This window comes from Malus sylvestris, chromosome 7, assembly GCF_916048215.2.
Source record: "Malus sylvestris chromosome 7, drMalSylv7.2, whole genome shotgun sequence".
NCBI lineage: Eukaryota > Viridiplantae > Streptophyta > Magnoliopsida > Rosales > Rosaceae > Malus > Malus sylvestris.
The window spans coordinates 22,841,648-22,867,753 of NC_062266.1; the positions used below are offsets into that span (position 1 = coordinate 22,841,648).

General features: G+C 37.0%; 2 protein-coding genes and 1 pseudogene across 2 annotated transcripts; all 3 read right to left on the reverse strand.

The window, feature by feature from the left end:
• Positions 1–5,587: 5,587 nt before the first annotated feature.
• LOC126629797 (heterogeneous nuclear ribonucleoprotein Q-like) lies at positions 5,588–11,103 on the reverse strand. Its single transcript, XM_050299941.1, has 9 exons — positions 10,936–11,103; positions 9,563–9,966; positions 9,337–9,453; positions 9,094–9,234; positions 8,824–9,000; positions 7,575–7,788; positions 6,355–6,536; positions 6,182–6,267; positions 5,588–6,089 (listed from the first exon to the last, which is right to left on the reverse strand). The coding sequence occupies exons 2-9, from the start codon at positions 9,962–9,964 to the stop codon at positions 5,951–5,953; spliced, it is 1,458 nt and encodes a 485-aa protein (XP_050155898.1). The 5' UTR covers positions 9,965–9,966; positions 10,936–11,103; the 3' UTR covers positions 5,588–5,950.
• Positions 11,104–14,571: 3,468 nt separating this feature from the next.
• Positions 14,572–16,016, reverse strand: LOC126630188 (probable L-gulonolactone oxidase 6; annotated as a pseudogene).
• A 3,086-nt stretch (positions 16,017–19,102) lies between these two features.
• LOC126629799 (probable L-gulonolactone oxidase 6) lies at positions 19,103–24,177 on the reverse strand. The gene is made up of 4 exons (XM_050299942.1): positions 23,440–24,177; positions 20,614–20,869; positions 20,102–20,203; positions 19,103–20,008 (listed from the first exon to the last, which is right to left on the reverse strand). The coding sequence occupies exons 1-4, from the start codon at positions 24,133–24,135 to the stop codon at positions 19,284–19,286; spliced, it is 1,779 nt and encodes a 592-aa protein (XP_050155899.1). The 5' UTR covers positions 24,136–24,177; the 3' UTR covers positions 19,103–19,283.
• Between the last annotated feature and the right edge of the window lie 1,929 nt (positions 24,178–26,106).

Consider the following 26,106-nt stretch of genomic DNA (forward strand, 5'->3'; position numbering starts at 1 on the left):
TGCATAAAGTAGAGCACACTGCTCTAACCAACTTGACTAAAACAAATCTTCAGACCTATCATGTTAGTTTATTTTGAGCGGATTAAACAGTTCAATATATTTTTTTCACCTTTAAAGTGATCATTGCGACAACAGAAGTTCATATTTTTTTTAGTGGTAATACAACGATATATTTATATGTTAATTAAATTCATAAGTTCATATTCCATTGAGAGAAGTCCACCGTCGTAGTTGCCATGATAAAAGTAATATGGTGGGGGAAGTGCCGGGTTCAATTATTTGGCTTGTTGTTTAGTCTTTCTTTGATTGAATTAGATTAATTGGTGTAGTAAACCTTTTTTTTTTTTTTTTTTTTTTTTGCTGCGTCGCAATTAAGCTTGTTTTTTACTTGTTTATCACACTCATTCCTCAATAGTTTATTTTTGTTGTGTTTCTTAATCCTTTAACTTTGCCTATATTCAAACTTTTTGGGTAAAGGTTATCGATAAACATTGCATAACTTGGTTAACTTTTTTTTTTTTTTTTTTTGGCTGCGTCGCAATTAAGCTTGTTTCTTACTTGTTTATCACATTCATTCCTCAATAGTTTATTTTTGTTGTGTTTCTTAATCCTTTAACTTTGCCTATATTCAAACTTTTTGGGTAAAGGTTATCGATAAACATTGCATAACTTGGTTAACTTTTATTCAAATTTTTTGGGTAATGGTTATCGATAAACATTGCATAACTTGGTCGGTCTTTCTTTACCGAGGAAAGAATGTAAGATTGGCACTGGGTTTTCCTTTGGATGGGACTTTTTTCAAACATTAAGAAATGTGCACTTCTCACTCTTAGAAATAATATACAATTGTTACGCATCGGAAAATTATGTAATCATAATAGGATTTTACTTTGAGAAATGATTGTTGGATTGATTGGTGGTTCTTTTTAAATTTCATCGAGTCCCTTTGAGATAGAACTCCATAGGTAGTGCTATCCACTTTTATTTTTATTTTTCACACCTTCCTCAATTTTTTGACCTATCAAATAAATTGAAGAATATCAACGTCAAAAAATTAACAAAGGTATGTAAAAAGTAAACATAAATATATGAATATCATTTACGTAAATCTGTTAGACCTGATCATCTTGTAATGAACCACCGTAGTTAAATTAAAGTAAATAGAGGTGCATTCTTTTTTTTTTTTTTTTTCAATCTTGACTCTCGAGAAGAGTAGAAATAGTAGGGCCCCAACACTAGGCTCCTAAGATATTGGGGGTACGAAACAAAGTGTAAAGGAAAATGTGATGCTCCATTTATATGTCGATAAATCTGGATTACTCGATTCTATGGGACATCTATGATTTGGTTTCTTGTAAGAAAGTTTGTCTGTCCAATCAAATTGTGTATGCATTTTTAAGGTTAATATGAACTTCATTAATAGAAGTAAATATTACACAAATAGCAACCTAAGAGCTCGATAACTTGACATGGTAAGAGATGATATGTAACTTTTCAGCAAAAGAAAGCATACATCACAATTTCCACAGATCCAATGTAAGAGGCAACATAAAGATACCAAAAAAATAATTACAACATGACCTAAGATTACATAACCACTCCAATCCCAAATCATGCTCAAATCCGAAACCTAACCACATAAAAACAAAAGAGAAGATACCAACATCTAGGCAAGCCCCAAATAAAGCATCGAGCCAACTGAGCAAATAAAATCATATGTTATCTTCACCAACCAGTGACCAGCAAGAGCTAGCGAAGCCAACAACCATGTAAGCAGTACTATAGAAGAAGGTTGTACAAAGACTCAAACAGAAGCCAAGGGAACGGTTTTGCACACCTTCCCTTGAATGAACGATAAATCGCTTTCATAGTGGGTGGTGAAGATGAGTTTCAAATTATACTTCACAACATAAAGTAAAAACATAGAAGGGAACCTGGTGTTATGGGAGAGAGGGGATGGGAGGAGTTGGAGCATAAGTGTGGCGGTGACTGGAATAAGGGAAAATAACTGAGCTTAAGGCCAGGGATTTGAGATTCATTTCGGTAGATCCAAAAATTGTGGCTTGAGAAAACAAGTCTAAGATAGCTATAGGAAAATGCAAATAGTGGGAGACATAGCCCCATTGTTGAGATTGTGCTCAGCTCCAAAACCACCGTCAATCGTGGTTTGGTGTAGCCATCGTCAACTTTCACCGATGTGGGAGAGAGAACGAGGCAGACCATAAAGGACTTTAGGGATGTAAGGATGGAAGAAGGGGAAGACGGAAGAAGATGAGGTCAAGAGAGGGAAGGGATGTGAACGCTATTAAGGAAGGGGAAAGAGGAGACGAGGCAGTAGAGGTGAATTGCACCTAATAGTACTGTTCTAAAAATTCCCACCTAGCGCCACCTAGGGCCTGCCTAGGTACTAGGCAGCTAGCCATCGTCTTGATAATCTCTAGGCGTTTGAAAACTAAGAAAGACGGCTAGATCTGCTTAGGCGCCCGCCTAGACACACTTAAGTCGCATCTCTTATTTAGATAGGAAATAGATAACTTTCATTTTGCATTTTATTTTTGCGATAAATTGTAAAAGACTTGTTGAATACTTGGATGGAGACTCATTATATTATGTGTTGATGCACAAAACCGGAGGTCTTGGAACAACGTAAATTCGACCGTGAATCTGCAAAAAATGTAAATAACACAAGATGTATCGTGGTTCACCCCAAAGTTTGGGCTACGTCCACACTGATTATTGTATTTATCTGAGAGGTGAGAGAGAGAACCTCTAAATATGAAAGGGGATGTGAGAGGGGTGAGAAGGCTTAAGGAATGGCCTAAGAGTTGGCCTCTTCTAATTGTGACGGTGAGGGGTCATTTTATAGAATAAGGACTCCTCACTTATTACATATTTGCCCATTCCTTTATCACATAATTACATTTAAGTCCCCCGAGTAAGTGTACGAGATCTAAATATGAGACCCTAAATATGGTATAAACAGTAGTCCTCCAAGTCTTCAGTCAAGAGAGTCTTTTGGCTGGAGACTTGAAATTCAGTCCATGTGTGGGCCGAAGTAACGAGATGTTGTCTTGAACTGATGTTCGATATGAGGTGGTGCTCAATCTGAAATGATGCTCAACTAGAAGTAGCACATTCTGCGAGGCTGCTCGGCTCGTGGCTTATGTTGCCTTGGTTGGCTCGGCTTGTGGCGATGAAGGTGAGGGAGTCCCTTTTATAAAATAAGGGTTCGCTCCTCAATACATGAATAATGGGGTTAGAGTTGATGTTCGCGGCGAGGCGGTTGCTTAGTAGGCGCCGATGCTCTCTAATGATGGTGAGGGAGTCCCTTTTATAGAATAAGGGCTTGCTCCTCAATACATGAATAATGGGCTAGAGTTGATGTTGCTCTAATGATGGTGAGAGAGTTCCTTTTATAAAATAAGGGCTCGCTCCTCAATACATAAATAATGGGCTAGAGTCCCTCAAGTATTTTTCATAAGGCCCAGTTAAGGCCCAATATATGGTGTATAGTGTAGTCCCCCAAGTATTTTTTATTATTACCCTCGGATGGGGTTTATACAGATGTCTTCGAAAGATAAGGAAAATAAATTACATCATACATCTGTCAAAAAAGTAAATCACATCATTCTGGTGGGATGTTTATTCCTTGCTTTTGCAGTATGGGTGTTTATTCCTCGCTTTTGCAGTGTCCCCATGTGCTCTCGCAGAGGAAAGCCTACCTTTTGCTTTCTGCTTTTTCTCGGTTTTTCTGCTTTCTTTTCTTTTTGTCGAATAATTTTGGTCCGCTCCCTTTTGCAGTTGGCAGACAAGGAATGATGATAGGATTAATAAAAGGAGAATCTTATCTCCGCTTTTGCTTTTCCCGTGGTATTCGCAGGAGATGGAATATGGGTCGGCGACTGAATACAAAAACTTCTTGAGTAATTGTAGATCTTTCTGCAACTCCCGTGTCATGGTTGGTGCATGAAAAGCCACTAGAGCTTTCAGTCTCGTTGACGTCACCACTCCAGCTCTGTAGCTACATATGGTATAAACATTATGGTTCCCATGTTTTCAATATGTTCTAATACTTTCTAATCTATATGTTATTCTATCTTGTCAATTGATGTATATCAATACAACTATGTACTTTTTTTAAGTAAAAAAGCACTTATTTGTACAATATATAATATGATAACTTAAGGTCTCGATGTTAGTTGGATGGCACGGCCCGAGTCGACAACAAATGGTTATCCACCCACAGGGCTTTACGTTTTGTTCGGATCATGATATCGTCTCGCGTGGGGCCAAAGGGACCCACCCATCACATGGTAGTACATTATGGACCCACTCACTGGCTCTAATACCATATAGAATTATCAGAGAGATGAGCCAAATGCCCACTTTCAACAATATTGATATTGTCCCCAACTTGGTGATTATTACCTGCATCATCTGTCAGGTGTGAGGTTTTATCACAAAAAGCATCGGTGTTAGTTAGAGTATGATTACTGATTAGGATATTTAAATTATTACTTTTGTTTTTCTACGACCGATGTGAGATTCAACATTACGTACTTCCAATTCAATCTCTTCCCTCATTTTACCATAAATTAGAGTAATAATATAGTCTGTAATTAAAAAATTAACAGAGAGAAGAATATACTATATACGAGAGCATTTTGGGTTTGGTTCTTGTGATCTGAATATGATGCATCATATATAATAGGGTCCCTTTACAGTTACCGCGTGACTCATCCACAAATTGAGACAAACCGAAAAGCACTTTGGGTTTTGGATTTTGATCCGCAAACCTACTTGTCTACAAACGACTGTATGCTAGTTTTCAAGTCTACAAGCACAAAACGTTAGCTGGTCCCTTTACTATGAGATTTGCCAAATATCCCGAGCCCTGATAGAGGAGGGCCTTCATGTTGCATGTAGACAATTATCTTGACATTCTGTTTTATTCGTATAATGCTGTGCAAAAGAGTTTACATAACATTGTATCATTAACATAAATTGCAGTGTAATGGTTTTATTGAAGTTTCATGCATGTCATACGTAAACACTTGTACTAGAGTGCATACAAGACAAATACTATAATTTATTAGCTTGTTTGAATGTGTTTTTAAAATGACTGAAAACGCTTTTAGAAAAAATGTTTTTGGATTTCAAAAGCACTTAAAATGTTTTCTACAAAAAACATCAGTTATATGTTTCTTCTAGGAGCCACTTTAAGTGTTTTTTTTCAAGATTTACTAGCATTTTTACTAAGGATTATTTTCAAAAATATTTTCATCGAAAGTGATTTCAATCGTTTTAAAAGCATGCCAAACAAGCTCTATGTTATTTGGGAGCAGCATTTTTATGAACTTTTTATTTACTTGACCAAACTAAAAAGACCTTTTTATAGTCTAAAGGCTCGTTTGAAAGCACTTTTGTATACTTGTGTAAATGTTTTTGTAAGAAGCATGACAAAACTTTCTAACAAGCCTTGCCAAAAATGCATTTTTACCCATCCTAAAAGCAATGCCAAACGAGCCTTGATTATCAATACAAAATGTGACAGAAGGAACAAAGCAATGTCAGAATTGGGATGGCATTGCACTGAAAATCAAACTTTGAATTTTGCTAGGTGTCGATTGAAAAATCCAACAAATGCATTACATTAATACATAAGAGAGAATTCCTAGACCGTCAATAATCCTGAGCATTTTCTGTAGGCATAGATTAACAGCACCGAGACACCAACATTCAGTTATATAAACCTCAATTTGTCCTAATCCTAGAAGCCTTTTTTGTCTTTGTTTTCCTTTTTTCTACCCCATCGTTTCCACTGAAAAGATAAGAAAGGAAATAGGGAGAGGTGGTTCTGTTTTTTTCTTTCTTTTTTTTGGAGTAATTCCATCTTTCAACCAATCACATGTTCCTTGTCTTATCCCAACCAGCCTCAATCCACCGTCCGCTAGTATGGTCGGTACCTCCTGCCACCACGGTGGCCTTCATCACTGCCGCCACCTCCTCGTCCAGGATGACTGCCTGGAACATTGCTCCGATCTGCTCTCCGAGGTCGAGGAGTTGGCATCTGTACACCAGGCTGCTGACTGCACAATACCAATCTCTATGAGACACTGTTCTATAAGTTTTTCGTTCTTTATTCTAAAGGAACTCCCCCAGAGAACAAATGACAACTTACAGAACATAGCCGATTCGACCATCTGGTAAAACCATAGGGACCATGTGCATTCCTGCAGGCATTGGCCCTCTGCCATATATCATTGGCTGTTCATGTATAAAACCCGTTATGGATAGACCGATAGATGATCAATGCCCAGACACGAGAGGACCAATCTAAATTCAGTGACATACCTGCTGAAAGCCTCCCGCAACACCATATCCAGCCCCTACAGAGCCGTATGGATTTCCACCAAAACCACCACCATACCCAGGGTGTGCAAGGTGGTTTGCATGAGGCCCCGCATTGTACGGATAAGCCCCATCAGGTTTCTTCTCAGTCTGAGGCTTCGCAAGGACAACTTCCAGTGGATGACCTATAAACAAATAGCTTCGTATATTAATTTTGTAGACAGTGAACTCAACAAAGAAATAAAGAGGACATTTCAGACCTGTATCTATCGACAAACTCATGATACTTTATACAGCAATCAAATAAACATATATGAAACAGAAAGAAGCATTTCAACTAAGACCAGCTCTCTATTGATTATTGATTAATATTCACATTGAGTAGCATTGCACAAGCAGGAGAAGCATTTAAACAAAGATAACCATGATATGTACAGGCCTACAAGCTGTTAATTCTAATATTTCATCAAAGAGTTCCTAATGGAAGCCACAAATCATTTAGGTTATACGTTTGTTATAATATAATAGGAATAAAAGTGTCACATTTGATTTAATTGAAGTAACTTTACACCACAATGATGAAAAGAATGGACAGTAGAGTTAATACTTTCCACAATGAGTTTGTATGTCTAATTCCAAATCATATAGCATTGCATTCTACAACATGAATCTTGACATGAAACACCAATTCTTAAAACATTATGAACCATCCCCCTATGTTATTTTATTATTTCACATATTTACAGGGAAGATAGTTGTGTCTTGTGTGGCAGATTTGCTTGCCCACTTTGAGATATCTCTGGGCCTGTGGTTGTAGCATTATGAGTGCACACCCTACAGGCATGTGCTATCCTTTCTAAAGGCATTATTCGTGTCCACAGGCTTAGGGTTGTTCGTGCCACAGGCAGTTAATTTCTGGGCCTTTGGGCCTCAGGCCCCAAATCTCTACCCAAAACAATCTTCAAACAAGAACGCCCTTCCACACACTTGACTTAGCAGCAATGCCAACTGATAGATATTCCACATTAATTTTAGCTTGATTTATTAATTTATTTAGTTAAGAAATTCCAAAATCATCAACTGCATACGCTTAACTTAGTGCAAGCTGCATGTAAAGTTAAAAGATGCATCAAACTAAAAGCTACTAAGAACAACTTCTAAAGTAGAGGTTTTATCTTGCTCGATTTTAAATGTAAGCCCCTGAAGTGGTGCAAACTACATACCATCAATTTCATATTTCTCAGTGTCTTTGACAGCTTTCAGTGCACTTGCCCTTTCAGCGAAATGGACGAAGCCAAAATCTCGTTTTCCTTGACCACCTTTTCCAGGTGGCATAACCACTTTTGTCACTTCACCATGGTGCTGGAATAGTTCCTTCAGCTTCTCAGTGCTAGTGTTCTCAGGTATGTTTTTCACATAAAGAGCCTTCACCTGGGACTTGTAAAAGAAACAGCATACCAGCAAGAAAATGTCAATTCGTAGGCAGTAACATAATCTGAAAATCTTAGATACGAAGTAAAAGGTATCATTTAAACTTCAAGTAAATGAGCAACTGACTTTTAAATTATCCATCAAAGTTTTCAAAATAATTTAACTAAGTTCATATCAAGTCAAATTGTGACTTGTGTGAATTAACGATTTTGAAAATATAACTAGAAATATATCTGTACTAATATGAAATGCAACAGGCAACAACCAATTTGGGTCTTCACTTTTTAATTTCGGAAAAAACAAGGATCCCTCTCAAACTTACAAAAATGTGCAAACAAAATCCACTTCCAATAAAGAAAAACTTCAATAAAAAGAAGAAAAATAATTTATTCCAGTCCATCCCACTCTTCCTACAAATTAGTACATTTCTTTTGCACTTACCAAATATCTAAAAAATCATCAGTTTATCATTTGTAACGAAGAATTTTCAGAAGGGCTAATGTGATGCATTTTAGGCGTGACTTTAACGGCATGGAAATTGTAATGCCCCTAAGCTTGTCTCAAAAGCCTGTACTATTGAGTGACAGCTTGAGGAGTGAACCACCAAGCAACCACATTGCTGGTGGTCTTCCTGGCCTCGCTGACAACCAAGGTGCCTGTGGGAAGATACAGTCCAGTGAGATTGACCGACAACCAAGGTTCACCGGCATCCACGGGGATGCGGTTTAATGGGCCATGGTGGAACATAGAATCCTAACTCAGTCATAAACTCTGCTCTAGTATGGTATATGAGCTTCTGTTGACTCTTTCCAATAGCCTAGACTTTTGAGTTTTCATACAAATTCTGGGGCATTACAGTCATACTCATATTGCACAGACTCTTATAAACTACTTGTTTGCATCGATATGCTAATCAGACATAATAGGTTAATCTTTTGGTGATACTTGTGCTTTTAAGTTCGAAAAACAAAAACAAAAACTGTGAACTGTCAATTAAACCCCTGAACCTGGAACCTCATTCAATTAGAAATTGGAGTATACCTGAGCAGCAGCAGCATGATCAGAAGTACTTTTTGGATCAGCCCAGGTAACAGTTGGGGCATTTCCATCCAGCTTAAAATTTGAATTTGACATTTTCTGTCTTGAATAATCAGCACAGGCATTATTATAATACAAAACAAAAGCAAAACCACGATTTCTACTTGGATTTTGAGGATCCTGCAATTAGCAAAAGATAATTCCGTAAGAATATTAATCCAAGCCGCATTAACCCTAAATGAACATGACTAAAGATGGATTAACAAATCTAACCTTTATTAGCTCAATGTGCTCAACCCCAGGACCAACCTCATCAATGACTTTTCGAAACTCATCCTCAGTCCAGATTTTTGGAACATTGCCAATGAACAATCTATGTTTAGTTTCAGAAAGTGAACATCTTAAGGTTTTACCCTGCAGATATGAAACACAATACAGGTGACAATCACGCTGGACCTATCTTAAAAAGGAATAAAGATGATAGTACACAGCACTGCCAAAGATAAACATCACTACCTTGAATACTTTACTATGTAACTCTTCAATGGCATTTTGTGCAACCTCTTTAGTCTTGAATCCTATAAATGCATAACCTTTGCTTTCACCAGTTTCTCTGTCTTGCATTAATCTTACCTGCAAAATAACTAAAGAATGAAACCCTCACAGAGAATACAACTCCAACTCCGGTCTTCCCCAAACATAAGGCTAATATGTCACAAGCACAAGAGCTCAAAGTTCTGACCTCAATAATTTCGCCTATTTCATCACATAGATCCCTCAGATCTTCCTCTGAAGTGTCTTTCGGAAGTCCACCAATGAAAACTTCAGACCCATAGGGAGGAAGGGCAAGAAGTTGTATATGTTTCTCTTTCTCCTCTTCATTGACAGGAACAGAAGGTTTCTCTCCATCTTCCACGAACTCACCAGCACTATGGCTTTCGTCTGGTTCGGGTGGGTGATCTGTGTCGCTAGCCTTAGTTGCAGGATCATCATGTGCTTCTTCAGCTTGCTCCTCCACATTTTCATCACTGCCTCCATCTACTCCATCTTCATCTATTTGCTCTTCTACATCATCATCCATCTCTTCCATGTAGTTGTCCTCGTCAAGATCCACCCGCTCCTCAACTTCTGCTCCTTCTGCCATGTCTGGTTCACAGAATTATTATGGAAATTACACCGATGCCATGATAATTGTCATCCAATAACTAACCCAATTGTCAGCTGAATAAGATGCAGGCTCACAGAATTATTATGGAAATTACACCGATGCCATGATAACTTGAATGAAGGGCATACATATACTCTTGTGAAAAACACCCATTAGTTGTTTCTTTGTAGGAGGAAATTACAAAATTAATGGCAAGGGGGACTTAAAAAGGTGGTGTAAGAAATGCAACAAGAGCGTTAAAACTAGGCAACTTTCCTCTGCACCTCATGGTTTCTGAGAAATAACAGAAGAACCTTATAATTTCCACCCCAACTTACAGACCATTTATCAAATCCAAGTTTTATTTCCTTTACGCCACGAATCCATCAAGCAAATTGAGCACAAGAAGCTACAAGTAAACTATGTTTAAAGGGTTATGCAGAATTAAACTCCAAAAGTGTTTGCTTTTAAGGATTCCCAAACCTAAGAAACAAGTTAGATTAGCAAGCAAACCAAATGCTTTCTGTCCAATATATTTTATATCAGAGAGTTGGGCAACCCATCTCAGGCAATTGGCAAAGCAATATCCTTAGTTCAACGGGGCTAAAAAAAGTTCATCGGAGTAAAACCCAAGAACCCAATTGATGAAACTGTTCCAGGGAAAAGACCCAATAAAGTTTCAATTACTTATCCAAGAAAACCCTCAATTACTTATCCAAGAAAACCCCTCTATCTGTCTGAAAACCCCAATAGGGCAATCAATTCAATGCCTATCAAGGAGCTACAATGGAGAGTCAATTAGAACAGAGACAGGTGAAGAAAACCCACAAATTAAACCACATATTTCGAGGTTGTCAGAGTAATGAGAATGCTCAAAAGCGAATCAGAAATACAAAGGGAAGGCAACTCCGGTACAACAAAGTTATCAGAAAATTGCAAAAACAAAAGAGTGAGACTTTGCGGCGTACCAGTGGGGTGTGAATCTGGGAGTAAAGATTTGGGTGTCGGGTCGTTTGACGTTTGGCTTTGTTTCTCGTACTGGGTCGAAGAAGAAGAGGGGCAGAAACTTGAGGGCTCTGTGTGCGTCTGCGTTTTGTGTTTTATGTTGCTATCCGACGAGACCCGAATGGGGTTTTCAATTCCCGAATTTACCCTTTTAGGAAACTAGAGACAGAAATGCAAAACGTATGCGTTCGCATCATATTCTTGTGAGACTGCTTTATGTTGGCCAATTAAAATGCGCCACGATAGTGACACGTCGTATTTTGGTTTGCCTAGCTTGTGGAAATTGCATACCACATGGTGCGAGGCTTACAGTAATCAACTACTACTCGCATATGCGCGGAGTGTTACTAAACGGCGCGATCCTTGCACCAATCAATGCCTACCCTTTATGCATCAACGACTACTATTTCTACGTATGCGTCAATCGTATCACCAAATGGCACGAGCTTTATGCCAATCAACTACTACCATTTCCCCATCAACTGCTTCTGTTCTACATATGTGCGGACACGTAAGGTATTTTCCTTATTATGAAATGACTATATCACCATTGACTACATATGGTCTTGTTTAGGGTGAACTTTAATCCTTGAATTATCACCTGAGTGAAAATTAGGTCTCTAACCTATTTTTTTAGAAAAATCAGTGCTTAAATTATAAAAATCAACGAATTACGTCCATTATATTATATTCGAAGCTACTATATTCAATTTTCTGTTAATTTAAGTCACGTTACATGCATGTGATACACCTTGGAGAGTAGATTGGTAATTTTACATAAAAAAAAATAGTCTATGTATTTAACTTTGGAGGGTAATTAGATGTTAGATTCGCAACCTATTGAAATGTTAAGGGCTTAGAGAAAAAAAAAAAGAACAGTTGTACACTCTAAAGTGTGTCAAGCGACTTAAGAAGGGCTTAGAGAAGAAAAAAGAACAGTAGTACATTCTAAAGTGTGTCAAGCGACTTAAGTTAACGAAAATTTGAATAAAAATAGCTTTGAATATAATAGTAGGGATGAAATTAGAAATTTTAATGAATTTAGGGACTTATTTTACCAAAAAAACAATTTAATGACCTAACTTTCACTGAAGTGATAGTTCATGCACTAAATTGGCACTTCACCCTTTTTTAAAATTTGTGTGGCATGACAAATTCGAAAGTGAGATCTCTTTGTAAACGGAGAAGAGAGATATCACTTAATTAAAAGCTAGTTGATACAAAAAAAATATGAATGTTACTTAAGCGAAACTATAAGCACGGGAGCACATGTGCAACCCTCTTTTTAGGTTATTTAGGCATCAACAAATAAGTTTCTTCTATTCATAAATACTCATGAAGAAGAACTGTTCAAACTAGACCTCAAATCTCTTCTTGTCAGAATTTGAATTCGCCTAGGTTAAAAATGGTCGTATAAATAAAATAATATAATTTGTCTAAAAATTACAATAAAAAATTAGCAACATTTTGAGGTTAGACAATTGTTTGACAATTGATACAGATGAATTTTAGCACTGCAGTATTGGAGGAAAAATCTGTTTAAAAGGCTAAAATTGATTTCAAGATCAAAATTCTGCATTTAGTATTTTTGGATTTGAGATGCTCTAATGTAAGCTTTTATTAGATGGAAAGATTTGAAAACAATGGATTTGCATTTTAATAACTATAAGGTCACCTTAATTAGTTAGTTGAAAGAACCACAAAAATAATAAATACAATATATGTACCCAAATCGACTAGACACATTTTGATACAATGAATTATTCGAATCTAATGCATTGAACTAAGGCTCTTCTTCAAAGAGGTATGTAGTGCAGATTATGCAGAAAGCAAGCACAAACGGATCAATCGACAAACAATGGCCAAATGATGAATGGAACTGTGTTTTTGCACATTTCGTTCTTAAAGTCAACTCACATTGAACCCTTGCCCAGTAGTTTCAATTTGAATAGCTTACATAAGGGTTTTTTAAATTTATTACCAACATAATCAGTGGTGGATCCAAAATTTTAATATTGGATGGTCCTGACCGTTAAGAGGAGACATCAGTTCGACAGGTGGTGGCCGTATGGTGGACCTGGTCATAGTCTGTGAAGACTGGAGAGGTGACTGGTATTGACTGGTGTTAGCCTTAGGTTGTGGTGTAGGAATTGGGGAATGGGGATAGGCAATTAGGGAGTTAGAATACTAATTGATAAAGTGGACTCTTGAACGTCGAACCTTTTTGTTTTTCTAATGAAAAATGATGAGGCTCTCAGCCTCTCACGCGACTTAGGAGTTATGAGGATGTTTCAAACCATGTCAAAGATCACTGTTCTATTGCAGTTACCGCTGCTCTACTCCACCACAGTTCCACCGCATGCCCAGATTTGGGTGGTCATCGGAAGTTCTCACAGCCACTTCTCCGAGTTTTCAGGTGGTCTCAGGACCACCCAAGTTCCTTAATAGATCCACCCAGGAACATAATGGTTTGGTAACATCCGAACCAACTTATATACGAACTAAAAAAACGTATTGTATCTCTTATTTTGGTGGATTAGTTGATTATATACTTTATTTAAAAACTATTGTATGAAGAAGTTGAGGTTTCACCATAATGGCCATATGGATATTTTATTAAAAAATTATTGTATAAAGAAAGTTGAGGTTCAATTATAAAATCAATTGACAGCATACGGAGTAACCCAACTTACTTATAAGCCCATCCAATGTTCATTTTCCCATTAATGTGAGATTCATTCTCAACACGCCCCCTCATGTGTGGCGACTATTTAAGTCAAACACATAAACAACACAAACGGGTTGACGTGGAGCACGTGTGGCCATTAGACTTCACAAGCATGGGCGAAGCTACATGGGGACAAGGAGGAGGGCCACCCATTCGGTTGCCGAAAATTGCCATTGAGCTTTCTTTGATGCAGACTGGGCTAGGGACCCAAATCACAAAAGATCAACCACATGTTTTGTGATTTTTCTGGGTTCTAATCCTAAATCTTGGTCTTCTAAAAAGCAACAAACTGTTTCTAGGTCTTCTACAGAGGTTGAGCATAGAGCTTTTTCAACTACTGATGCAGAACTTGGTTGGATTAGGCAATTGTTATCCTTTCTGCAGGTTTATCTTTCTTATTAGCCTATCCTCACTTTCTATAATAACATATTTGTAATAGATGTTACTTGCAAACATGTTCTACATCAAAGGACTAAGCATATTAAGGTTGATATCCATTTTGTAAGGGAAATAGTTGCCAAGAAGTTGTTGCAAGTTCAATTTGTTCCTTCTAGTGAGCAGTTTGCTGATATTTTGACCTAAGGCTTGTCTGCTCCTTTATTACATACTAATTGCAGCAATCTCAGGCTTGGTTTCTCCTCTCTTGAGTTTAAGGGGGCATGTTAAGGATAATGATCCAATGTTTGTATAAGTTGTCACTTGTCAATAGATTAATGATTTTGTTGTAATAAAGACAATCTTGTAACAAATCATTGTTTTTGAAGATCATCAGTAATCAATCATATTGGCTTATTATAGACTCTGGTGCAACTAACCACATGACTGCTAATCCATGATTGCTAAACCAAATAAGTGGTTAACTACATGTAAATCAAACCTGTGGTTCTGTAATTGCAAGCATAAGCAAATATGTGGCTCGAAAAATAATGGAGTCATACATGCCATTGCCAGACGTATTTGATAAAAGACAATTATCCATCTGATTTACTAACTTGTGTTGGCTGGGGTACCAAATCATGTCTGCAAACTCATACTGCATGCCAAACACAAGTACTGCATCTCCTAAGTCATAATTGTTCTCGCTCAAATATATGATGGATTGCTTAAATATAGGTTTTAATTTTAGAGTAACCTACAAAAGAAAGCGACAAAGTAATCCGCATTTTCTAAATAATATATATCCATTAAATTTTTTAGTATGATCTTCACAATAAAAAAATTTCTCGTGCAAGCTGTTAAAAGCATTTGAAACTAAACAATGTTGCATCTGTGAAATTACTCCAATGACTCCAAGGGAGACTTTGGCTACACTAAGATCTTGATTACTATCATTGCGCCTCTTGACGTTGACATAACCATCTTCAGGACCTCATGGACTCATAATTGTTAGTCCTACCACGTAATCATGAATCGAGCTTCCCTTGCCCCATAATGTGCTACCATGCGTCTAAGTCCCCAGTAAGCCTCATATGGTTAAACCCTACCAGTATGCTGCATAAGGCAAAGCCAGCCTTCCCTTGGCAGCTTCACTACTGAGCTGCCTAAGAGTCACACCATTGTCCAATGTCATGGTCATTGCTTCGGCATCAATCTTCACCACACAATTGAGGCACTTGGTGCCTATGATTAACCCATCTTCCCCATTTGGACATACCAACTTTGGAATGTTATGGGAGAAACGAGTTGCAACCTTCATTTAGGTTTTGCTTTTTGTTGCATTGGCCATTATTGAAATCAATTCTTCTGCTGTCGAATGGTATGCCACATTGCCTGCTCGACACACCACTCGATCAAGGAAGACACCAAAGAAGTTTGTGATGGTGCAATTTGTGTTGCTTGATGATGAGCACTTATGGGGTCCTCTAGAGGAAGAGAAAAGCCTAGCGAGAATGAAAAGTGAAATAGATAATCTAATCGGAGAATGAGCCCTAACACACCCAATTTTGTGTGTACAAAAACATGATTCACGGTTCTTAATTCTCTTGGTTTTGAAGCATTTACCCTTAAGCCTTAGGTTTGTACATGTGATGTATGTATTGTGGCTCAACATGTATATATAGTTCATTTGTTATCTTTTTGTACTTTGTGCGTGTGTTTATATATGTACATTACTGAACTGCTCAATAATTGTCTGATATATATATATATATATATATATATACTATATATATATATAGTGTATATATGTACATTACTGAACTGCCCAATAGTTGTCTGATATATATATATATACACGTGGTTATCTTTTCCTTTCTATGATTTAGTTCAAGTATGTTGAGAATGAATCCCACATTGATGAGATGAGGGACCTTGCATGTACTTATAAGTAGTTAGGCTATTTCCAATATTACCAATTGGTGTTATGGTGGAAACTCAACTTTCTTCATGGTATTATAACAGGTTGGCACACGTGTGAAGCCCAATGGTCACATATGCTCTACATCACCCAATTCGTGATGTCCACGTGTTTGGTTTGAAAATTCGCCACACGTGAGGGGGCGTATGAAGATGTGAAGGTAAAATAGTCCCACATTGGTGAAAAGAAGAACCTTGCAAATAAGAGGTTGAGCTACTCCCTATATTGCCAATTAGTTTTATGGTGGAATCTTAACTTTCTTCATGATATCAGAGTGGGTTGGCCCACATGTAAAGCGTAACAGCCACACGTGCTCTATATCACCCAATTCGTGTTGTCCACATGTTTGACCTGAAAATTTGCCACAGGTGAGGGGCATGTGCTCCATATCACCCAATTCATGTTGTCCACATGTTTGGCCTGAAAATTTGCCACATGTGAGGGGGCATGTGAAAATGTGAAGGTAAAAGAGTCTCATATTGGTGAAAGGAGAAATTTTGCAAGAGGTTATAAGAGATTGGCCTATTCCTCATATTGTCAATTGGTTTTATGGTGGAACCTCAATTTTTTTAATGGTATCATAGCATGTTGTCCCACGTGTGAATCCCAAGGGCCACACTTGCACCACGTCACCCAATTCGTGTTGTCCATGTGTTAGGCTTGAAAATTCGTCACATGTGAGAAGGGCGTGTTAATGAATCCCACATTGATGCGAATAGGGACCGTGCATATGTTTATAAGTAGTTGAGCTATTTCCTATATTGCCAATTGGTTTTATGGTGGAACCTCAACTTTCTTTGTGGTATCAAAGTAAGTTGGCCCACGTCTGAAACCCAATAACCACACATGCTACGCGTTACCTAATTCGTGTTATACACATGTTTGGCTTGAAAATTCATCACATGTGAGGGGACGTGTGAAGATATGAAGGTAAAAGAGTCCCACATTGGTGAAAAGAAAAACCTTACAAGGGCTTATAAGAGGTTGGACTTCTCTCCATATTGTCAATTAATTTTTTGGTGAACCTCAACTTTATTCAAAGTCGAGCTAAATCACATCGCTTAACTGGTTGATTTAACTGCATTTTCGGGGCAAAACCAAGCCACTTCTAACAGTATCCATGTATTTTTGTCAATATTATTGAATATCACTTTCCTAATTATTAGATAACTCTATTTAAGGGAAAACACTCCTACTTAAGGACTTGGATTCGGTTTAAATGAAATATTGGATTCTGGATTACCAAAAACAGAAAGAGAAATTGGATTATGTTTAAATGAACTATTAATGAAATGTTATTAATACAAAAGTCACAAATCTTTAGTTAAACAATTGCAATAAAGGTGGCGGGGAGGACTTTTTCTTATGTAAAAGACCGCCTTTGCAAGAAATTACAAGGGTGGCGGGGAGAACTGTTAAGTAGTGCAGGGAGGGAGGTGCTACTCAAAACCGTGGCACAATCGTTACCAATGTACACGATGCAATGCTTCCTATTACCAAAGACGTTTTGTGAAGAGCTTAATAGGATGATTGCCAAGTTTTGGTGGAGTGGAGAGCCAAGTAAAAAGAAGATACATTGGATAAATTGGAGAACTTTATGCAAGCCTAATACGGAAGGAGGTTTAGGCTTCCGAGACTTAACACTCGTTTAATCTTGCTTTACTATCCAAGCAAGCTTGGCGTTTCGTCCAGAATCCCAGTCACTTGTTTTTAGACTGTTGTAGAAGCATAGCTGCTTCTCGCGAGGTGCTCATGAAAGGATTAAGGTGGCAGGTGGGTAATGGGGGTACTATCAAAATATGGAAGGACAATTGGCTCCCAAGGGATAGCTTTTTTAAGGTGGTAAGTCCACCGTCAGTTCCGTGGAATTGCGAGGCTACGTTTATTAAGTTTTTCTTAACGATACTTCTACTTGGAATAAAGATCTGTTGGAGCAATTGTTCAGTCCTGAAGAGGTGGACGTGATATTGTCTATCCCGCGTAGTGTACGAGATACTCCGGATCGGGAAATTTGGCACTTTGAACGTAACGGTAAATTTTCTGTTCGAAGTCTTAAATTTCAGGTAGACGGGCCATGGGTCCACTCCAACAACACCGATACTGTCATTTCTTGGCCATCTGCTCAATCCTTCAGGTGTGAGGTTTTAATACAAAAGGCCTCGATGTTAGTTAGAGTGGGGTAATTCTATATAAATGGCTTATTCTCAAGCCTTCTGGCCGATGTGGGACAAAGGAATTCTAACACTCCCCCGCACGTGAGACCCTATTTTATGGGTCACACATGGAGTTCCACACATCGGCAACCACGTGGAGCCAAGCCAGGGCTCACCCGTTTGCGCTGGGCCAATTTTGTGTCCAGGACCATTTTGTGGATGGCTGCCGAATAATCTTCGAAGGCGATTCGAGTCTGACACTGGCAGCCATGAAGAATCACGGGGACGATACCTCTTTCCTTGGGTCCCTTATTAATGACATCAGAACTTTTATAAGAGACATCTCCCAGAAGAACTTCAATTTGATTCGTCGCCAAGCGAATAATGTAGCTCATAGACTTGCAAGGGCAGGCATTGGATGTCAGCAGGAGGTGATGTGGTTTGAGGAACCACCGAATTTCATAACCGATGTTCTCTTTGAGGATGCCTCTATGTAATTTTCTTTTCACATTTGTTCTAGAGGATGGTTAACTCTACGTTGATGTGCAGGACACTTTTTTTCGTTTGACCAGGTCGAAAATCCCAGCAAGGTTTTATAGAGACTCATGTAAGCACACTTTCCTCCGAGAATGTTCATTATATTTTCTGAATTAATGAATATCGTACTTCTTCTAAAAAAAAAAAAAAACAATTGCAATAAAGGTGGGATGGATCCTCATTTTCTCTTTTTTATTTCTATTTTTATTTATTTTTATTTTTAATTTCTTATACAGTGTCAATCATATGATCATTTTGCTTCATGGAGTGGAATTTTGGGCACAATTGGAACAGGCTATTGATGAGCAATTTTCTGGTAGTGCTTCTTGACTGTTTAGAGAACGGAGAAAATAACATCTAGGAAGACTGTTGTATATATATGCATATGCTTCCAAGCTTATTGCTACCTATATTCGTAAGTTGTTTAATTTATTCAGTTACTACAACAACCAACAGAAGGCAATTTTGCAAACAACTGGTACTGCAAGCAAAACCCTCCCAATCAAATTACATTATTGACGACGTGACATTAACTAGTTAACTAGCTTGGTTCGTAGTCACATGGGTACAAATCCTAGCATCGTTAAAAACTTTGCCAGGCCTACAGAAATAGCCTTTGCTTGGGGCACAATGAATGTCTTTTGAGCAGATGCACAACCCTTCTAGTGCACACCCTTCCTTAACTATTGTCACCCCATCCTTAATTCCAAGAACTTGGTCTGTCCATTCACTAGAGAGGAGCCCCATTGGATCGTAAACATCTTTGACCCTCAAGAACTCTTGAGAACCCTTGTACTTGTTCATCACTCCATCAAACGCTATGTTCCGATTTTTTCCCCAATGAGGCAATGCTTTATACTTAACAAGAGCAAGTTGCTCTATTTCTTCAAGTATTCCTTCATAAAGTCTAGGTGTCATTGGGTCTTTACTACGATAATATGTGATATCAAAGTCGACTGCATCTTCTTGCTTGCCAAGGTAAGCGCTTGAGGTAGTAACATACCGCATTAGGATCCCGTTGTAGATTTCTACTCCACATAGCGCTTTTGGTTCAATCTCAACTAGCTTTTGCACATCTTGAATGAAGTTCTTAGCCAGAGACAAGTTAATGCTGAATGTTGTTTGATGAAAAAACTCACCCTTGATTTTGGGGTCCCATGGGCATGCTGTGATCCTTGAATCCTCAAGACTATCTAAGCAAGTCCCGGATGACTGAAGCCGATGCTGATATCCAATAACAGGATAGCCAGTAAAAAACAGACCTGTTTGAAATTAATATTATTTAGCAGTACCATTTTTTGCTTAGAAATGGAGTTCAGAATGATTAAGCAGGAAATACCAGAAATAATGCATACCATTGTTTGTCAAACCATAAGCACTTGTAATGAGAGTAGATGTAACCAACTTTGCACTAGTGCATTTCCCATCAGCATCACTCTGAAATTCTTGGTTCTCCTCTACCATAATAACACACAAAGACACATGGATAAATAAAAAAATTGAATTTTTTTTATAAAAATAATGGACATATGCGAAATGTGCACTATATATAAAATAAGTAAGGGTGTCTACAACTTGATATATTATGCTTTCACACTTCGGATGGATAAATTAAATTATTTGAGATCACTTATGAATGTGCAGTCTTAATTCAAGCTCTAACATAAGATGTCAAAGTATCAAATCTCAAAGTCTCTGACAAACTAATTCACAATTTTTTGTTATGTAGGAGTCTAGTGAAAATAAAAAATGATTGTTGTAATATTATATGAGTAATGCAACATTACGTTTCAAGATTTCACATCACCCACACACATTTATATATGGTTCGTTTTGTAAAATGTTGTAATATATATAGTAAACAAACCTTTGGCTCTGATATCTGCAAGAGCAAGTGAAGGTGTGGCTCGAAAAGGAATGAAGTCATATAGGCCATTGCCAGAGGTATTTGTGGAGACACGATCATCCATCCGATAGACAGCCTTGTGCTGGCTAGGGTACCATATGATGTCTGCAAACTCATGTTCCTTGCCAAACCTAACTACTTGGTCTCCCAAATCTGAGTCGCTCCTGCTCAAGTATGTGATCGCTCGCTTAAACATGGGTTGCAAATTTAGAGTAACCTACCAAAAAGAGAAGTCAAATTTGTAGTCTCTTCATGTTGCTTATGATTTATTGGGAGGTTTCGTACTAACCACCAGCATATATCACTTGAGATTTTTTTGTTTTGTTAAATTACATATTGTGTCCCTTTAGTAGTTTGGGTACCAATGTGAAAATAACTCTGTAGCTTAGAGGTTGTCTGTATTTAACCCTTTCCGTTTGTATAAAGTCCAAATACACTCTAAAATGAAAAACTGTGTACTTTTGACATCTAGCTAGTAAGTTTTTGATATTCTGAGTACTCATTCTAAAAGGTTTAGTAGCATATTATATGTGTTTATTTGCTTAAATTTTCAAGATGTCAAATTCACACTTGTTTGATCCCTTAAATGCTGAAAACAGTTTAAGTGGAAAAGTGTGTTTTCCTAGGAGACTCCCTGGAAAAAGTCCATCCACGTAGGGCTTAAGTTTTCCTCCTAATTAAATGACAGAAAGAGACATTCCATCAAGACCTTATAGTTTATAATGTGGGATGAGGGTCTTCTCTGGATCCTCTTTGTGGGGATCCTAAGGATCATCACATCAAGATCGTTCATTGTACATCGTGCCGGTAGTTTTCATCAATTACTATTTATGTTTAATTTTAAATAATTTATGACCATACGATATATGATTAACGGTTAGGGTGTAAGGATTCTCCACAATTTAGATCAAAATGGGATCCAAATCCTCTAATGTGTACCATTGAAGTTGGTTTAGTTTGCAATTAAAGATGAAAATGAACTCCATCTAGTATTTTGATGGAGTGTTGACAGGGCAACACACTATCATTTTCGTCCCCTATATATAGTTGGCCTGATTTCTTTTTTTTTTTTTTGGTGAAATGTTTGGCTTGATTTCCACCAAGTCCTTTCCGCTGAGTTGAGGTTTTTTGTATTTGGCTGCAAACTAGATGAAACATAACAAGGTTACGATTGCAGCTTAAATTATTAGAAACTTAAGTGACAATCAATTAAATCTGTAGACCAAAAATATAAAGAAAAATTAACGGAATGTTCAAAAAAACTTTAATTTTAATGAAAAATGAAAAATACAGCTGTAGTGAATAGTACTAAGAAAAAATAAAAATGTGATTTTTTATTAAAAGTAAACATTACAAAAAATATTTGGTTAAAACTCCCACAATATAAACTGACTTTTTCTTTTCTTGTTTTTTATCCTGTGGTCATGGTCATAATCGCTACTGTCATGGCTGGTACTGTTTTTGGAAGCAATTTCACTCGACAGTAAATTATTAAATAAAATGTTTCTTGGAAAGGATCAAATATATATATGACCTATCCTAATCCTAATGATACATTTCCACTCTCACATTGGACTACTCCCAGTAAATATATGATAAAAATGATCACAGGGCAGTAAAACAAGCATTTCTTATGGTATAAGTTTTTGTTCAAATAATGTAACGTAAACCAAATGACGGAATGAATTGAAGATTGCGTTGAAAAATGTTATTCGACAACAAGAAAAAATTATGCAGATTTTGTCTTTAATATCCGATTTGGGCCGATGACTTACCATTTCGAAGCAAACAGCGACACAATTCTACTCATTGCTTTGCCGTGACTAGTGGGTTTTTTTTTTGGCCGAATTCTATAGTTTATGGTGGTTTATTAGTATCCTAACTTTAGGACGTCATTTGTTGAGTTCTTTTATTATTTTACTCCTAGTCCTAGACTCTAGTCAACTCTATAAACCACCTTTAAAGTGTTAGGATTTGTTATATTTCAAACTTTCAAGAGAAATTCCAGGAAGACCACATTTGTTTTTTAAAGTATAGGACTATATAAGCCACCTTTAAAGTGTTAGGGTTTGTTATCTTTCATACTACTTTCAAGAGAAATGTTAGTGACACCACATTTTGTACAAAGTGATGTGGCAAATGAGACATATGATCAACTTTCAATGAGATAAACTCAATAATTGACATAACATGTACACATTATGTGTCACATTCGATGGTACACTATTGGAATCCAAAAATGTGATCTCCCATAAATCTTCCTACTTTTCAATCAATAAACTTCAAAGTTTTGTCAATACTCTCTAACGGATTCCAATTTTTTTGTTCCTTAAGGTTATCGTTTGATACATTCTCTTTGTGGCGATGAGTCATAATGATGATACAATTTGAAACTCCTTTTATTGGTCATCAATTTATACTACATTAAAGTACTTTCTTATATGGTAAGTGATGCACCAACATCTAAAGAAATGTATTGATTAGTTGATGTGACATGTACACATCACTTGCTATATCAAATAATAGACAAAAAAATATGATTCATAAAATGTGGTCTTCCTATTAAGTTTTTCCTTTAAGTTCAGTAGGTGTACCAGCCAAGCCTAACGGCCTAGGGCGTGCTCCCCTCAATTATGGAGTTGAGCTTCCATGGTGGTCCAGTATATGGGTTTTGGTGCTTCTTCATAAATGTGAATCAGATTTTTCAGAATATGTATGCAATTTGTGCACATAATATTTCTACGAACTTCTTTAGGAATGCCAAAGACAGTAATTAAGAAAAAATACCTGGGAAATTACTCCTAAGACTCCAAGTGAAACTTTAGCTGCATTAAGATCTTTATCACCATCGTTGAGCCTTCGAACCATGACATAACCATCTTTAGGCCCTCCAGGACTCACAATTGTAAGACCCACCATGTAATCATGAACCGAGCTTCCCTTGCTCCACAATGTGCTGCCATGTGCCCCAGTCCCTAATAAACCTCCAATGGTTAAACCCCACCAATATGGTGTGTAAGGCAAGGCCAGCCCTGCCTTTGCAGCCTCACTGATGAGCTGCTTCAGAGTCACACCACTCTCCAATGTCATGGTCTTTGCTTCAGCATCAATCTCCACCACACGATTGAGGTGCTTGGTGCTTATGATCAACCCATCTTCCTCACTTGAACAAACCAGCTTTGGAATACTATGAGAGTAACGAGTTGCCACCTTCATTTTGGTCTTGTTCTTTGTTGCATTGGCCACTATTGAAATTAGTTCTTCCTCGTTTGAAGGATATGCTACGGTACCTGCTCTACACATCGATCGATCGGGGAAGATGCCATAGGAGTTTGTGATGGTGCAGTTTTTGTTGCTTGATGATGAACACTTTATGTGGTCCTCTGGAGGGGTTGAAATGCACACCGAGAATGACGAGATGAATAGACAAATTAGTCGGAGAAGGAGCCCCAACTTAACTGATTTTGTGAATAACAAAGACATGATTGATGCTGTTCTTCAAATTTCTTGGTCTTGAAGCATATATTTATATGTACCCTTATAGCCTGCTATATATATATATATATATATATATATATATATATTTGACTTGTAAACTTGTATAAACATACTTAGTACGAAATCTAAATACTTTTAAAAGTTTGGAATGCTTCGAAGTCTATACTTCAATACTTAATTAGTGATAAGCTTAATATTATTGGTTTATCATACTTACAAGTTATAACCTAATTTATATAGTGACTAAGTTTTTGTGGCAGAGCACAGACAGAATTTGGTGATCGATTTTTTATTTTATTTTATTGGATACTAGTTGGTAAGTTGATCAACAAGATATTATATAACTACAAAGCAAAGATCATACTCTTATCTTTATTTTCACTATTCGATACTGGGGTAATGTTAGAGAGACAAAATTTATAAAATAAAGGATATAGAAGTTGATGATTGAGTTATTACTTAGGAGTTGACAAATGTGTTCATACCTATTGGTGACAAATTATTTAGTTTGCAAATTTTACCTACAAATTTAGTTTTTTTAGCATTACCCTTCCATATTGTCCGTTCGGCATCGTGACATGCACACAGGTGTGGTCATTGAGACAGCTGAATTATTTTCTTTAGCTTGAAAGCACAGTGTGTTTGTTGCTTTGCAAGTGGTGCATGTACTCTCCAAATGAATGAACTACATAGACCGGTAGGTGGCGTTCAATTTGTATAACTACTGCATTATAATTTATATTGGACGGTGCTATTTACACATTTCTTTTAACTTTTCATGTACTGCTTTTAATTTTTAGTTATCCAATAGAATGAATTGATGAAATTATATGAAAAAAATTAACAAAAAAATAAGTGGAAAGTAAAAAGAAATGTCTGAATAGCACAAACCTAATGGAGTGCATGCGAACCAATAAGACCAAACCGGTAGAAACCCTGTTAGAATTAATGTAGAATTATAGAGAATAATCCGAATGATGACTTTGAAGTACGACTTGAATCGTTTTCTTAAAGTGTTATTTGCCCCTACTTGAATGAGTTTGCTAAAGGGTTCTTGGCAAATCACTTTCAGGATACAACAAAGTATGAAATATTTGATTAGCAAAACCAAATTATATTTCCTTAGAAATAACTAGAAAGAAATTATATGAATGTGATGGAGAGAGAAGAGAGAGCAGAGAAATTGTGTAGACGACAAATTTCTGAATGAATTTCTTTTCTACCAATTTACCAATATATAAGGGAGATTGCACCTGTTAGACATATCCTTTGGTTTTGGATATGCCTTCTCGTCATATAGGATACAACTGAATTAATATTACAGCGATATGCCAATTAGCATGTCTGATGCAAAGCATCAATTACCAAAGGTTGTGTTAGTAAACTATGCACTAGTCAGACATCAATCGGATCTTTTAGCAAAGTTTGAATAGTCACATTACTTTAATATGATGAAGAGCGACTGTTGGGCAAATACCCAACTTCTTCCATTATAATATATTAATATATTATTAAAATATTCAACAAACCCAATAAAGATTCTTAAAAAATAATTGCTTCTGTAGAGTGACAACAGTACGTGGTAGTTTTTCTTCTTTGTGGAATTTCTGTTGGCTTAAGTGATGATGAGGTACACGGTCCTCACCATTTCTAATAATGATGAGATGATGTCGACTTTTTAACAAGTCAGAAAAAAATTGCAGTTACATCCCTTTTGGTTCTTCCATGCATATCAATGAGAGAAAAACTCAATTCCTTGTGGAGCAAATAGGTTCTAGATCATCAATTATCCCATTATCATTTAGGATAAAGGAACTTTGATTGTTATAGGTCAACTAACGAGACGTAAATGAACTTTTTAAGTACACCAATGCACTCAAACTAAATAAAAATTACATATATACACTAATGCCATTTTTGATATTCTATAATAGGCCAACATAGATTTTTATTTTT

Coding starts and splice junctions, on each gene's coding strand:
- LOC126629799 (XM_050299942.1), bottom strand. CDS start 24,135: ATGTCTTTGTTATTCACAAAATCAGTTAAGTTGGGGCTCCTTCTCCGA. Junction 20,204..20,613: donor TGCAGATATCAGAGCCAAAG/GTTTGTTTACTA, acceptor TTATTATGGTAG/AGGAGAACCAAGAATTTCAG. Junction 20,009..20,101: donor TTATGGTTTGACAAACAATG/GTATGCATTATT, acceptor AATTTCAAACAG/GTCTGTTTTTTACTGGCTAT.
- LOC126629797 (XM_050299941.1), bottom strand. CDS start 9,964: ATGGCAGAAGGAGCAGAAGTTGAGGAGCGGGTGGATCTTGACGAGGAC. Junction 9,454..9,562: donor AAATAGGCGAAATTATTGAG/GTCAGAACTTTG, acceptor GTTATTTTGCAG/GTAAGATTAATGCAAGACAG. Junction 9,001..9,093: donor AGCACATTGAGCTAATAAAG/GTTAGATTTGTT, acceptor TGCTAATTGCAG/GATCCTCAAAATCCAAGTAG.